General features: G+C 35.8%; 1 protein-coding gene across 1 annotated transcript in view; it reads left to right on the forward strand.

The window, feature by feature from the left end:
• Positions 1 to 218: 218 nt before the first annotated feature.
• The window catches only part of LOC143227526 (serine/threonine-protein phosphatase 4 regulatory subunit 4-like), a 55,903-nt gene continuing 41,355 nt past the window's right edge, over positions 219 to 14,766 (forward strand). Inside the window, exons 1-2 of the mRNA XM_076458966.1 lie at positions 219 to 328; positions 4,827 to 5,091. Of these exons, the coding sequence (XP_076315081.1) occupies positions 4,937 to 5,091 (155 nt within the window). The 5' untranslated portion in view covers positions 219 to 328; positions 4,827 to 4,936. The remainder of the gene's footprint in view (positions 329 to 4,826; positions 5,092 to 14,766) is intronic.

Genomic DNA, 14,766 nt, shown 5'->3' on the forward strand with positions numbered 1-14,766 from the left:
GCTGCCTTCCCTCTAGCCTTACACTGTAACATTAGGGACGGCTAGCGCAGATAGCCCTTGTGTAGCTTTGCGCAAAATTCAAACCAAACCAAACCAAAATGAATATGCGCTTCATTAACAAGTGTCAGTGAATGTTGCTGTTGTGACTAATGTTAGATGGGATTTCCCTACTTTTGTGATGTAATGTTGTTGTGATTCACTAGAGGGCGAAAGAAGTCCAAGGCCTTATAAGTCATGCTTCGAGGTGATAGAACGGTTTGTTAGTACCAAGTAATCGAATGTTTTGTTAATAAGAATTGTATACGACAAGAGTTTTTGGAGTAGATAAGTAAGTTTTATGTTTTAAACTTCTTTATTAAAGACGTGCACCTTATGAAAGTTATTTGTGCATCGTCACAGAGAAAACTGTACTGTAGTTCTTGCTAATTAAACTAGTGACAGTTTGGTGGGTAAAATGTATTCTAAAGACAGCTGGTGTGGGTATTAAAAATTTAAGTAAAATAAACTACGGAACATTTGTTAACTTCAAGATGACGTACGAACGTCGAAACGTTGCTCCGAACTGAATTTTATGTAATGTTTTAATAGCCATACCACCCATCTGTAGAGTACATTTTTACTAATAGTGGGTTTCTCGTCATCACAAGTTTGGTGGTTAAACGTATACAAGCCCTCGACCCCCATTATCTGGATCATGGGTTCGAATTCTGTTATCGAACATGCAGCCTTCATCAACCGTGGGGATGTAGAGTGCGGTCAATCGACAATATTTGATTAGATATTTACTCTCTATCGCTTGTATACTTTGACGTTTAGTGAGAATAATCCTTGAGTAGCTTTCCGTGAAATTCAACAAGCAAGCGAAGTGATTCGAGTTGACATTATTTATTTTACTGTCGTTCAAGTGACCTAATGTTAAACTTGAAATTAGTGCAGAATTCATGTATGTCTAATTTACATTTCTAGTTTTCATATTAAATTTTTAATTTATAAGTATGGTCTTTGTTTGATTTGACCTGGCTTGTTTGGACCCAGGTTGGTAGTTGTGTAAGGGTCTTGGCCATGAATTGCTTAAGTTTTATGAATTATTATGAAATTATTTTCAAATTCTCTGAGTTCAGATAAGAGAAACAGGGACTAAAGTACACCAACCTATTCTCCAAAATAACTATGCTTTGTTAAGAAAAGCAAACCTGTTGTCTTTCAAAGCGAAAGGTCTTAGTTATTTTCATAAATAAATTAATATAACAAAAGTTTATTTAGAAGCAGTTTCTATATATTATTTTAACAGGATTATTCACTGTTTCTGGCTCAGTCACATTTAATAATATAAACACTAGGTCTAACTCCACACTGTATATATTGGAGTTACCCTCAAAGTTAGGGGGGGATTGTGTAAAGGTTTGGTTATAAGTGGTTATACTAATGTTATATTGTTCAATGAAGATAAAACAAAATAAAAACCTAGTCTAGTTTTCACCTACTGGAAAATGTATTCTGTTGTTTTCATTAATGTTACGTGAACAGTGTGGTTAGAACATGTTTATTATGTATATATATATTTATTATTATTACCAGTTGTGGAGATCATGTTCTTAGTGTATGGATTAACCTGAATTCTTAAGCTGGTTAAACATTACGAGATTTTACTAAATATACAATTGGAAACATCATTAACATTAATAGCACTCAAGTGATTAAGTAGTTTATCCTAATTCTCAAATAAGGTTTAATTACCTATGCTTCCAGGGTCAGTTTTGATACAAGTGGGTAGGTTTCTCAAGTTTTAAATTAATAATTTATTTATTTGTTCTAACAATTAAAAATTGCAGTAATATTGAAAACTTAAATTAGTACATCTAGTTTTTGTTATATTCAGGCAAAACGGTATTTTAGACTGTCATATAAAAATATGAAACATGGCTGTGGCTGTTTTAATTTTTGTGGTGGGAGAAATCAGAATTTGTTTCCCTTAGAATTTTAGGATTTATTACTTAAGATTTTAATCTGCCAAAGTTGCAGGTACATTTTGAAATTGTTTGCTTGCAGTAGAGTTTAAAAAAATCAAACACTAAGTCACTGCTACTGAACTGGACAAATAATTCAACAATTGTAAAAGGAACAAAAAATTTTTTGTCTAAATTTCTAATTAAGTTTATACTTTTAAAACTTTTGCATTTTCAACTTTTAAATTTCACCACTCGAGCAGATGACAGAGAGAAAACCAGTTAAAATCCATCACAATGTTGAACAGCTTTAGTTATCTTGGTTCTAGTTCTTGTACATTCCATAAAAAATAAATTTGAGTCTGAAAATCCTTTGTTAGCTCCAGTTGCTTAAATTGGGTTTGATTCTGCTATGCTTTCTCTGTGCTTATTTTTAAACTTGTTAAAATTATCCATGCAGGCAGTATTAAGGTTTTGGGTGTTGTAAGAGTATGCTGCTGATTTACAAAAGAATTTATATCATTTAGTGAATTGGGAAAATAAATGGTAGATTGGTTTTAATTATAATAAATACGAGGTAATGCATGTTGGTTATCATAATTTAAACTATTGGGTTGGAATAACATTAATCATGCCATAAAATAAATGGATTTTTATGTAATATTCAATCAGTCTCTAAAGTCATCCAATCAGCGTGCTGTTGTTAGTGGTTGGGCAAATAGGATTTTAAGTTGTATCTAAAAAAATATTAAAGCAAAGTCTGAAAGGAGTTTAATTTCATTGTGCAGGTCACTGGTTAGGCAACATTTGGAATTTTGTATTTGGAGGAGGGTACATAGGGTGGAGGGGTTTTGATATTGTTTGCTCTTGGAAAAAACAAGAAGAGTTAGGTGATCTGATTGAAGTGTTTAAGACTGTAAAAGGAAAGAGATAATGTTGATGAACCATCCATTTTCTAACTTAACAGTGAGAACAGTTAGCAGCAAAGAATACAAATATAAATTTTGGCAAGGTAAGAATCATCTTCATCTAACACAGGTTGGTTGGTCTTTGGAATGGTTTGTCTTCAGATGTTGTAGAGGTGGTAAATTTTAACAAGTTTAAAGAAAAAGGTTTAAGGATATGAATGGTAAGGGCTGGCTTTTAGATTTTTATTTTTTTAAATTTATTTATTAATAGTTTGTTTTAGTGGATGGAATAGGTAAGATGGACCAATAGGTTCCTTGTTGTCCCAAAATGTTGTTAATAAAAAGACACTATCTGAAGAGTTTACAGAAAAAAATTCTATGCACAATAAAAAATGCCTAATATATAAAGAATAGAATTTTTTTTAAAAACAGTAATGAAACAAGAGTTATAGGTGTAGTTATTAGAATGAATGGGCAGGTCTGTCTCTAGATTATTTACACCTCAGAGTTTACCAAATTAATTATTTGATTTATCACATGTGTTGTTTCATTGATAAATCATGTTTTACTTTGTTTCACAGCATCACACCGTCACTTCCATTTATCAAAAACATTTTGTTCTGTAAGGAGGAAGTTAGTCTAACATAAGTTAGGTTTAGCTTGTAAATGGACCATTTTACTTGTTTGTTTACTTAAGTGAACTTTTTGTGTGATTTCTTGGTGATCGTTTTATGAACTCTGGCAGTCTGAAGTAGTTACAAAATTTCAGTGTTTTTGTAGGGTAAAAAGTTGTAATTGCACTGTTCACTTCCATACGTGTACATAGATTGTTTCTTTTGCACTATGTTCATTAACGTTAAAGACTTGTGTTTAAAATAAAAGTTTTAAATTGTTTTTAAATTTGAAGAAAAGAAACATAATTCAAGTAGATTATGCTGCAGTGAAATTGAGATGTTATGAGTTTATATTGGATTGTGTGAAAAACCAGATCATCACAGTGTTTAAGTCAGGTCTTTGATCATTAAGATACTTTAATTTGTATCATGCATATAATGATTCTGTCAGCAGTTATGAACAAATAGTCCTGCCTCCAAGACATTCGTATTGTGTAAAAAATGTTCATTTGGTAACTATTCTATAAAAGTGTGTGTAAAGTGTTATGTAAGTTAAATAAAAGCTTTCCTATCAATATATCATGTCTAACAACATGATGTTAATTTGATTTAGAGATTTTCTTATGATAAGAGTGCCTGTGGTTCTGTTTTCTTTCTTTTGTGCAGATATGTAAGGGCTGTATGCATTAGAAATCATCATTTTGAAATGATAGAAGGGATTTTAAAGGAAAATGCAGGCAGTCAACAAAACCCACCACTAACTTGTGGGCTACTCTAATAGAATAATGGGGCTTGACAATTATTCTTGTAATTCTGCCTCAGTCCCAGAGTGTAAAGCATTACTGACTGATTTATTTTTGATTTTGTGTGTGTGTGTGTGTGTGTGGTAATGGGGTTTGAACCTTGGTTAGACAGTGTGTTAATTTATGACTACTGACCCTTAAGGATTATAAAATATTTTATTTTAATTAAAATTTAATGATTTTAATATTTTAAATATTATTAAATATAAATCATTATTTCATTCTTGTGTAGTATATCATAACTTAAGTAGAAATATTTCACACAGATGACCTGTCAGTATCATATAACCTAAGCCTTTTTCTGTGTTTGTTTCCCCTATAACATATTCACTCTTTTGTGGCTATTTTTTAACCTTGTGATTAGATCTGGACCTTAAGACATGATAAGAACAAAGCTCAGAATGATATCGTGTATAACAACAGAAAATTGATTTAAACTTTTGTTGTGAAAGTTGCGTATTTCCATATGTTGTCTTGTGCTGATACTAACACAGGCAGGTGTTTGTTTTACTTCAGTATTTGTAATCCAACCAGGTTTTCTTCTTTTTGTTTTAGTTCAACATTTACATAATTCATGACTGGCTTGCTCATAAGTGAAGAATGGAAGAACAACTGAAGAACCAAGACTTTTATGTAATGAATAAAGACTTTGAGAATGACTAGAAATGTGGCTTGGTGAAAATGAAAGATGCAGTCCACCCTGTTCTACAAATACTGAGACACAGGGTCTGAAACCCCCCTTCATAGAGGGTAATACCCGCTGTAATTCCCCACCTTTAGAAGGAGGGGAGTCTCTGTGTGATTTTTATCCACTATCTTGGTAAGTCAAAACATTATTTTCTGATCTTTGTTAAACTGCTTGTTTCTTATGCACAGTGTTACCTTTTGTTGAAGGTGAAACGATTTTAATAATATCATAGAATTTTCATTAATGTTTGAAACTAATTTTATGAACAATAAGAGATTCAAAATTTCTTCTGGAAATAATTTAGAAAATTCTTTTGCTCACTTTACTAATTACATTACTTTTCTTGATAAGGGAAAATAGAAACTTGAGAATATTAATTTAAATTACCTTTCGTCAAAAAGGTGTGTTTGCAAAAGTTATAAAACTGTGTTTTTATCAGTAAATCATATTTTTCCCACAGAATAAATCAGATTTTGTACTCATCTTTAAGTGTTGTATTTTGTAGTGCAAGTGATGATGGTCCTATGTCATTATTAGTCAACCTCTCTGTGTTCAGACAGGTTTGTTTAACTGTTCAATATATTCTCCTTCTGTCTACGTCTACTTCTGTTCACCTCAAGTTTCCCAGTTGTTACCAGTTGTTCCATCTACCTTATGTGTCCAAAGAATGTTGTTCTTTTTGGTACTTTTCTTATCAGTGTTCTTTCTGTTTCTGCTTTTTCTCAAACTTTATTTGTATTTTAGCCATTGGAGGAAACCCATACTAAGGGTCATAAAAATTCTAATAATTAACACAGAGAATTAAAGGAGGGTAGAGAATAACATTATGTGGACAAATTTGTGCACTATATATGCAAATATGGCTCGTTTGGGTTGAGAAAATATTTTACATAGAAGAGCGAACAACGTTTCGACCTTCTACGTAAAATATCTTCTCAACCCAAACGAGCCGTTTTTGCACATATATTTCTCTACAAGTGGGTTTTCTCGACATCACTGAAATTTGTGCACTGTTGACACTAGAAGTTTTACTTTAGTTATTTAGTAGGTCACTAGATGGCGTTTTAAACATTTGCTGGAAAACATAATACTGCTCCAATTGAAACTTGCCAAAAAACAAAAATTGTTCCCCAAAGTAACCACGTTTAAAGTGAAAGTAAAAGATTGAAATGAGACTGTAATATTATCAACCGTGTCCTAAATTGCGTACCGATTCCTGTGAAATAAAAGTTATAAAGCCCAGAACTTGCTCTGACATTTTGAAAATATACGGGTTAAGAAAAATGTTAATAGATAAAGTATGCTATCACATGTACTAACATTTAGTGTCTCTGGTAGTTCACACTGGCACTAGTTTTAATTAATGTATTCTGACAAGTTATATGGCCGAATTTGCTGTGGCACAAGTAATGTGTTAATATATACCAGATTTTATCTAATGAAGATAGATCCTCCCTTCCTTCATCTAATCGGTCACCCGCTGGTTCAGCGGTAAGTCTATAGATTTACAACGCTAATATAAGGGTTCGATTACCCTCAGTGGACTCAGCAGATAGCCCTGTGTGGCTTTGCCTTCAGAACACACACACACACACACACACACAATTTGATGGCTCAGCGGCAAGCGTAAGGACTTATAACGTTAATATAGGGGTTCGAAACTCCTTGTTAGGCATAGCGTAGTTTGCATATGGTGTAGTTTTAAGCCTAAAGACAAACAATTACCTTAATTTGATCTGCCAATGTTTTTATGCTATGTGTTTAACAATCACGAACATAAGTGATATAGTCCAGAATGTTGAAAATGTATGAATCGACAAGTTGTGTGACCTATTAATTGCTTGGTTTAGAGAAATTATAAGTAGAATCGATTATTTATTCTTACATTGTAACAAACAACCACTCGGACATTTTGTGAGAGCCTTTATTCATTTGCATGTTATGAACAATTATAGTGCAATAAAAAATCAAAACTAAAGTTAAGAGAAAAACGTTTGTTAAAGAGAAACCTATTTTAAAAATATTTTACAACTTGATGCACGTGATTTAAAACAAGGGGTGTAAAATATCAAACGAATAAACTAGCTGTTTGTAATAATAGTTCAGAAAAAATATACAGGAGTCGTATATATTTGAACTCGACCTCTCACCGGTAGCCCTAAATAGGTGCATTTAGCTTATAAAAAAGTTTGGCCTGTATATACGTAAAGTTTAAAATATTTGTCATCGATGTTCTTATTTCTACTACGATCTTACGCTATTTAACTGAACAAAAATATGGTCTATCAGCAAACCTTCTGTTTTATGTATATTTATATATTTAAGTGTTGAAGTGTGTGGCTCACACACACAGCGCAGCTGTGCGCGAGACTGAGAGGGAAGATTAATCACTTCCTCCTAGCACGTGAGGCTTACATGCGTTTTTTTTATTCTCCTGGTTCTTTCTGGTGAAGCACGAGTCATGTTTTTCTTCAAAGTTTTTGTAAATGGCGGAATTTCTTTGGAATTTTATTTACTTTTAAATATACGTTTACTGTTTTTTTCCACGTGCAAAAAAAGTATTTGACCCAATTGACTTGCAATAAATGTGATCATATAAATTTGTTTAGGGTTTGTTATACAAATACTGAATTTTTAACGTTTTTTTAGTTACGTTTTTTACCTAACAGTTCTATCGTGCTAAGTACCTCATTAGCAACCTCCGTCTTTGACTGTAAAACTTCTGTGATGATTTACCATCGCTGGCTTGTTTGTTTATAGAATCTCTTCGTTTCAGTTTTATACTAGTGATTTTGTTATTATATACTCTTTACATTGTATCATAACAGATTCTTACCTTGACCTTATGTCAGTGTAATCTTTGTTGTTGTAGTTTCGTACTAATGACGTGTTCATGATATTAGAAAAACACGTATGTTCAAGAAGTCTTGATAGAAATTAATAATAATAATAAAACAATAACCCGAGCGATTTCGGAAGTGGACTGGTTTGCTCCTGAAGATGAAATGCCCACCTTTCGAAAGCGCTCGAGTTATGGGATTTTTTAAATTCATTATTTATGTATGAAGTTTTTACCAGTAAAGTGACTTGTGTGAAACTCCTCAAATGTGGTTTTGGATTAGTAACTGTTCGACGCAAATCGTTTATCTCCGCAATGCTGTTAAGGTCTACATTACATCGATAGAGTTCAACGTACATCCTCTGTAACTTGGGTGTATACAATGCTCTTTGCGTTCGGCGTACATCAGTTTTATACGGAGTCTCTATACAGAAGTTTTTTCAGTTAAGGTACTCATTATATAAAGGTGGAATACGTTATATCACGTCCAGTTGTTGGCGTATCGAACTGTGGATCTGAGGTTTGTGGTTTGGATCTTGCGTAATTTACGGGAATGATTTTTCAAATCCCACTGTTCGATTATAGTGATCCAGGGGGGTTGACGATGCTTGATATCAAACAGCTGCTTTGCATCTATCGCTTCAGATTTATGGAATGTGGCATATAAAGCTGGCATGTCCAGTTGGTTAAGGCACTCGACTCTTAATCTGAGGGTCGCGGGTTCGAATCCCCGTCGTACCAAACATACTCGCCCTTTCTGCCGTGGGGGCATTACAATAATAACTAGCTGCTTTTTCCCTCTAGTCTGTTACTGCTAATTGAGGACGGCTAACGCGGATAGCCCTCGCGTTGCTTTGGCGAAATTCAAAAAACAAACAGCAGTGTGGTACATTATGTAGGTTAGAAAAGTATTTAGCTCTTTTGTTAGCCGTAATAAATAAGAAAGACGCGTTTATGTTAATATTTCATTAATATATGAAACTTTTGAGTTTAAAATGAATATTTTTTCATTTGTATATTGTCAATATCGCGCATTCGATGGAGCACTAAACACAGAAGGTATATATAGTGCTACGTGCTGTGTCATCAGGACTGGAAAGATTCGCATCAGATTCATGGCAGTTATTCAAAGTTAACACTTTGCGCCTCAGAAAGAAACGTAAAATAATAGAGGGCGCTCAGAAGGGACCTTCTCTTCGCCCTACTCATGAAGTTAAATTTTGCTGAGCTAGTGATTAATAGGTAAACCGAAAAAGTTTTAAATATACCAGTTTATGCTGCAGGCTGGTGCCAAAGGTCCGTTGGTGGTCTGCGTGAGGTTAAATATTTCCACCACCACCCCAAAAAAAATACAAGAGGGTAGGGATCCGTAAATCCAAAAGCCTCAGAATTTGCTGGGGGGGGGACGAGAGTACCCCGAAAAAACCCACTTTCACGATCAGGGTGCTCACACACAAAACAACAAAACATATGAATTAGAGCAACAATAGATCATAAGACCAGTCTAATGCACTAGGAGGATACAGATAGACCGTTCATGGGTATAAAACAGTGATCGATTCTATCTGTATCGATGAGCCGTTCTATTTCTGTCTGGGACGATTGGTGTCTTTTTGCGAACGTGGTTTGTGTCTTCTTACTGAACGTAATGTTGACGTCTTTTGAGACTGAAGCGTCTGTGGTCTTAACGGGCGTGAGTTGAGTATGGTTTGTTAAAGAATTGAATAAATAAAAATCATGGCAGGTTTAACATTTAGCATCTCAAGAAGAGATGCAAAACAATAGAGGGCGCTGACAAGAGACCTTCTCTTTGCCCCACTTGTGAAGTTAAATTTAACTGGGCTACCGATTAATGGGTAAACGGACAAGATTTAAAGTTAATGAAATTATGTTACAATCTGGTGGCGAAGGTCAGGTGGGTTAAGGCGTGCGACTTGTAATCTGATGGTCGCGGTTTGCATACCCCGTCGCGCCAAACCTGCTCGCCCTTTCAGCCGTGGGGGCGTTATAAGTGACGGTTAATCCCACTTTTCGTTGGTAAAAGAGTATCCCAAGAGTTGGCGGTGGGTGGTGATACTAGCTGCCTTCCCTCTTGTCTTACACTGCTAAATTAGGGATGGCTAGCGCAGATAGCCCTCGAGTAGCTTTGCGCGAAATTATAGGGACGCCCTCTATTTATTTCGGCCGGTTATCGGAAACGTTCAGGAAATAAGACTTTTACGGTATTAGCATTATTTTCGGTTCAGAGGGAAGGCCTAACATATACCTGTTAAAAAATGAAGTTCATCTAATGTTGAACAGTTTGTGACAGGTTCGTTAATTCTTGCCTGGATTATGAAAAACTCCAACAAGTATTTTATATTTAGTATATCTATAAGAACGCCATATAACTCAACGTAGCATTACTGTAGTTCGTCTATGTACAGACAATTACTTATAATAAATACGTCGGGTAGGTTTATTGTCATCACTATGGTTCTTTGTGTTAATTATATAGATATACACCACCTGTCGCGAGTTCAAATCCTCGTCACACCAAACATGCTCGTTCTTTCAACTGCAGGGGCGACATAAGGTTACGATCAATCCCACTATTGGTTGGTAAAAGAGTAGCCCAAGAGTTGGCGGTGAGCGGTGATGACTAGCTGCTTTCCCTACAGTCTTACGCTGTTAAATTAGGGACGGCTAGCGCAGATAGCCCTCGCGTAGCTTTGCACGAAGTGAAAAACAAACAAACAAATGTAACAAATCCACCATTTATATGTACACTGGCTACAGGTGCTGTGTTACTATACATTGTAAAGAACCATGGTGACTTGTACCATTCTAGTATAGTTGTCTGAATCACCACGGTTATTTACTTTGGATAGAGACAGCACTAACAACATTTCATCATCTATATGTGTACCTGGTGGCAGGTTACCAAGTAGTTTGAATCTATACATTTCTAAGCTTTTACCTTTATATGGCAAAGTTTAGGTCAGGGCACTTCTTGGGTCATTTTGACGACGTGTGTGTTTCAATATTGCCGGTGTAGTACGTTAATCTTAACAGCAACGTGAACACACGTAACTCCTCGTATGTGTAACATACACACAAACTTAAGAAACGTAAAATTGCAGTACACTTTTAAAACAGTTTAATCCTAAAACTCGCTGTTCGTATCGTATTTAAATATGCAAATATGTTCGGTGTAACTTTTAATGACACGTTTTAGGGTAATGATCTCTTATGGATGCAGACGAATTACTGCGTTATCCAAAGTTTGTGTGTTCCGTTGTAATAACGGATTAACGTGTATTAGTGTGCACACGTGTACCGTTTAGTGAGGATTTATTGTTTCTTCATTGTATATACAGAGACTTTTTACCAATAAGAAGTGAGGACCAGAGTTTCACGTATTGTTACTGGTTTTCATTTTAGGTTGACAGTCTCTGATTTCGACTTTTATTTCATGGTGAGGTTTAACACAGAGAACTGTTCGGGTAACTTGTGTGAAGATTACCTTAACGTATGGTTTGAGTTAGTTGAATTTTGATGAACTACCCCCTTTCTTACTAAGCGGTAAGTTTAATATCGCTAAAATTCTGGGTTCGATGCCTCACGGTGGATACCTGCGCATGTAACTCATTGTTTAGCTTTGCGCTTAACACCAAATAAATAACTTGCGTGCGCGCTTGCGCGTATAGTGCATACATGGTTCAACAGAGCATTGGACTATTGACACATGTAGCACATGTTAAAATATGTCGTTAAAATCAATATTTTAGGAAAATTTCAGGACAGATATAATTTTGTGAGGGCTGAGAAAGTAAAATTAAAGCAAAATAAACAAAAATGGTCAATTTAAAATTTTGTTATACTATTACATATCTACATACTGAAAATAACTTCGTGTATTTAACTTCATTAGTTTAAATGGATCAGTTAGCGTGTATTAAGTTATAATAATAATAATAATAATAATAATAATACGTATATTTAGTTGAGATAATTGCCTATGTTATAGAAAGCTAGTGTAGCTCTATTTAAAGTTGTTACACGTTTGCATAAATGAGACGGTGGTTGTGTTGACAGCTTTTGTTGTTACACGGGACAGAAATTAATTTTTTGTTCGTTTTGTTTTCTTCTCAAACATCGAGTAGGCACTAAAACATGGCTGCAGTCGGTTTGGACTTGTGCCAACTGCTACACAGCAATAACTGGTTCATGTATGTTGGGGACGGGCCACAGGTATGTTTAGAAACTGTCTACATACGTGGATTTACACACAGATTCCCTTCGAAGAAGGGTTGGGAAATGGGTCGTGGAAGGGTTGGATAAACCGCTCTATCCAACTCTTGGTTATCTATGAGAAGTGGCACGTGCTAGGGTACTTGTATCTCGTTTTGTCGGGTGTTGGGCATCCTCCCTACTCCCTCTGTTGGCTGGAAACTTGCGTTTCGCTAAGGAAATGCACTTAAAGCGTGTTTAGGGCACTGAAGCGGTTCTTGTAGACGTATGTGTGATTTCGCGGATGCTACGCAGCCTTGCTCGCGTGAACTACCAATAACAACACGATGACGAACTCTCTTGTATGCTAGTGAAATTATCCCATGCCAAGTTTAACCGGATTGTCTAGCTTGATGACCACGTTCATGCATGCAACGAGGTTTTATTGACTGTATTTATAAAGAAAGCTGCTATAAATGGATGTAAGACTGTATTAGTTAACTAGCACATGACTGACTGTACACCTGTGGGTCTCAGGGAACCACAGAGGTTGTAAAGACCCAGCCAGTACATGGAGTAAGTTCTTAGAGAAACTCTCTTCTAAGTTAATTTATAAATTAGCCACCTTTTAAATAATAATGTATTTGTGCCAGTAAGTTGGTGAGAAATTGTTCAGTGGCAGGTTTTAATTTCCCATCAGTGCATGTTTAATTTGTAATTATGTATGCAAAATATTTCTAGTTTGTCACTATAGATGAAGGGTATCCGGTAAGTGTTTAGAACCCGTCTAATTCTTTGTGTTTTACGCCAGAATAGAAGTGGTGTTTGATTTATCATAATTGCAATTTTCAAATAATATAGTTCAAACATTTTCCTGAATTAGGTGACAAATTTTGTTACCACATTGAACATTATTCACTTTGTTATCTTTAATGGTGACAAATTTTTATTTCTTGTCAACTTTAGTTCAGTTACTACAGTTTTAATATATGTTCTCTTAATTTTATATACAGATGCTTGCACAAACTCGCAACTGGACCAAGTACCCAATCAAAACTTTTCAGTCTGACGTGTACTTTGCCAGATCTTTCAGTGATGTAATATGAGCTAGCCACCTGGTGTTTCTTGCACACTTGTAGATTTGAATGTATACAGATGGGCAGTACACATCTACTTTATGTATACAGTGTATATGACACAATAAGTTCCTGAAAATAAGTGTATTGATGTATTTACAGTACATACTTACTGTTCTCTAAGAAAAATTGAATAATGTAGTGTGTTTCTGACTCTTATCTTATAAATCTCTGGAAAGAGCTGTATTTATAGTTTGTGCACTATGTACCATTAGTGCTCTGACTCTAGCTCAATCCAGATATTGTATTCACCTACAGGGAGAAATCTTAGGTGAAAAGAGAATTTTCTTGTTGCATAGATTTTTAGGCGAACAACAAAAAATGTTCATAAAAGTTTATAATGTGTAGACTAAACTCCATAAATATAGTGTCTTTACCCATGATCAGCTACAAATCTCTGTGAACAACTGTATGCGTGCAGGGTATGTTGCACAGTAACAGATCTCTGTGAACAACTGTATGCGTGCGGGGTATGTTGCACAGTAACAGATCTCTGTGAACAACTGTATGCGTGCGGGGTATGTTGGACGGTAACAGATCTCTGTGAACAACTGTATGCGTGCGGGGTATGTTGCACGGTAACAGATCTCTGTGAACAACTGTATGCGTATGGGTATGTTGCACGGTAACAGATCTCTGTGAACAACTGTATGCGCGCAGGGGTATGTTGCACGGTAACAGATCTCTGTGAACAACAACTGTATGCGGGGTATGTTGCACGGTAACAGATCTCTGTGAACAACTGTATGCGTGCGGGGTATGTTGCACGGTAACAGATCTCTGTGAACAACTGTATGCGTGCGGGGTATGTTGCACGGTAACAGATCTCTGAACAACTGTATGCGTGCTGGGTATGTTGCACGGTAACAGATCTCTGAACAACTGTATGCGTGCGGGGTATGTTGCACGGTAACAGATCTCTGTGAACAACTGTATGCGTGCAGGGTATGTTGCACGGTAACAGATCTCTGAACAACTGTATGCGTGCAGGGTATGTTGCACGGTAACAGATCTCTGAACAACTGTATGCGTGCAGGGTATGTTGCACGGTAACAGATCTCTGAACAACTGTATGCGTGCTGGGTATGTTGCACGGTAACAGATCTCTGTGAACAACTGTATGCGTGCTGGGTATGTTGCACGGTAACAGATCTCTGTGAACAACTGTATGCGTGCGGGGTATGTTGCACGGTGACAGATCTCTGTGAACAACTGTATGCGTGCGGGGTATGTTGCACGGTGACAGATCTCTGTGAACAACTGTATGCGTGCGGGGTATGTTGCACGGTAACAGATCTCTGTGAACAACAACTGTATGCGTGCGGGGTATGTTGCACGGTAACAGATCTCTGTGAACAACTGTATGCGTGCGGGGTATATTGCACAGTAACAGATCTCTGTGAACAACCGTATGCGTGCTGGGTATGTTGCACAGTAACAGATCTCTGTGAACAACTGTATTTTGTTTCTTAGTATAGTACAGTGTTGTTTTGTTTAATGTAATTACCTTATCAACGAACTGTGAGATGTTTTTATCTAAATCAGTAGGTTTAATCTGTACATTTCAATGACAACACAGTTAACATTATAAGCCTACTCTGTAGACGAGATTTTCTTTTG

The sequence above is a fragment of the Tachypleus tridentatus genome, chromosome 9, assembly GCF_004210375.1.
Source record: "Tachypleus tridentatus isolate NWPU-2018 chromosome 9, ASM421037v1, whole genome shotgun sequence".
Taxonomy (NCBI): Eukaryota; Metazoa; Arthropoda; class Merostomata; order Xiphosura; family Limulidae; genus Tachypleus; species Tachypleus tridentatus.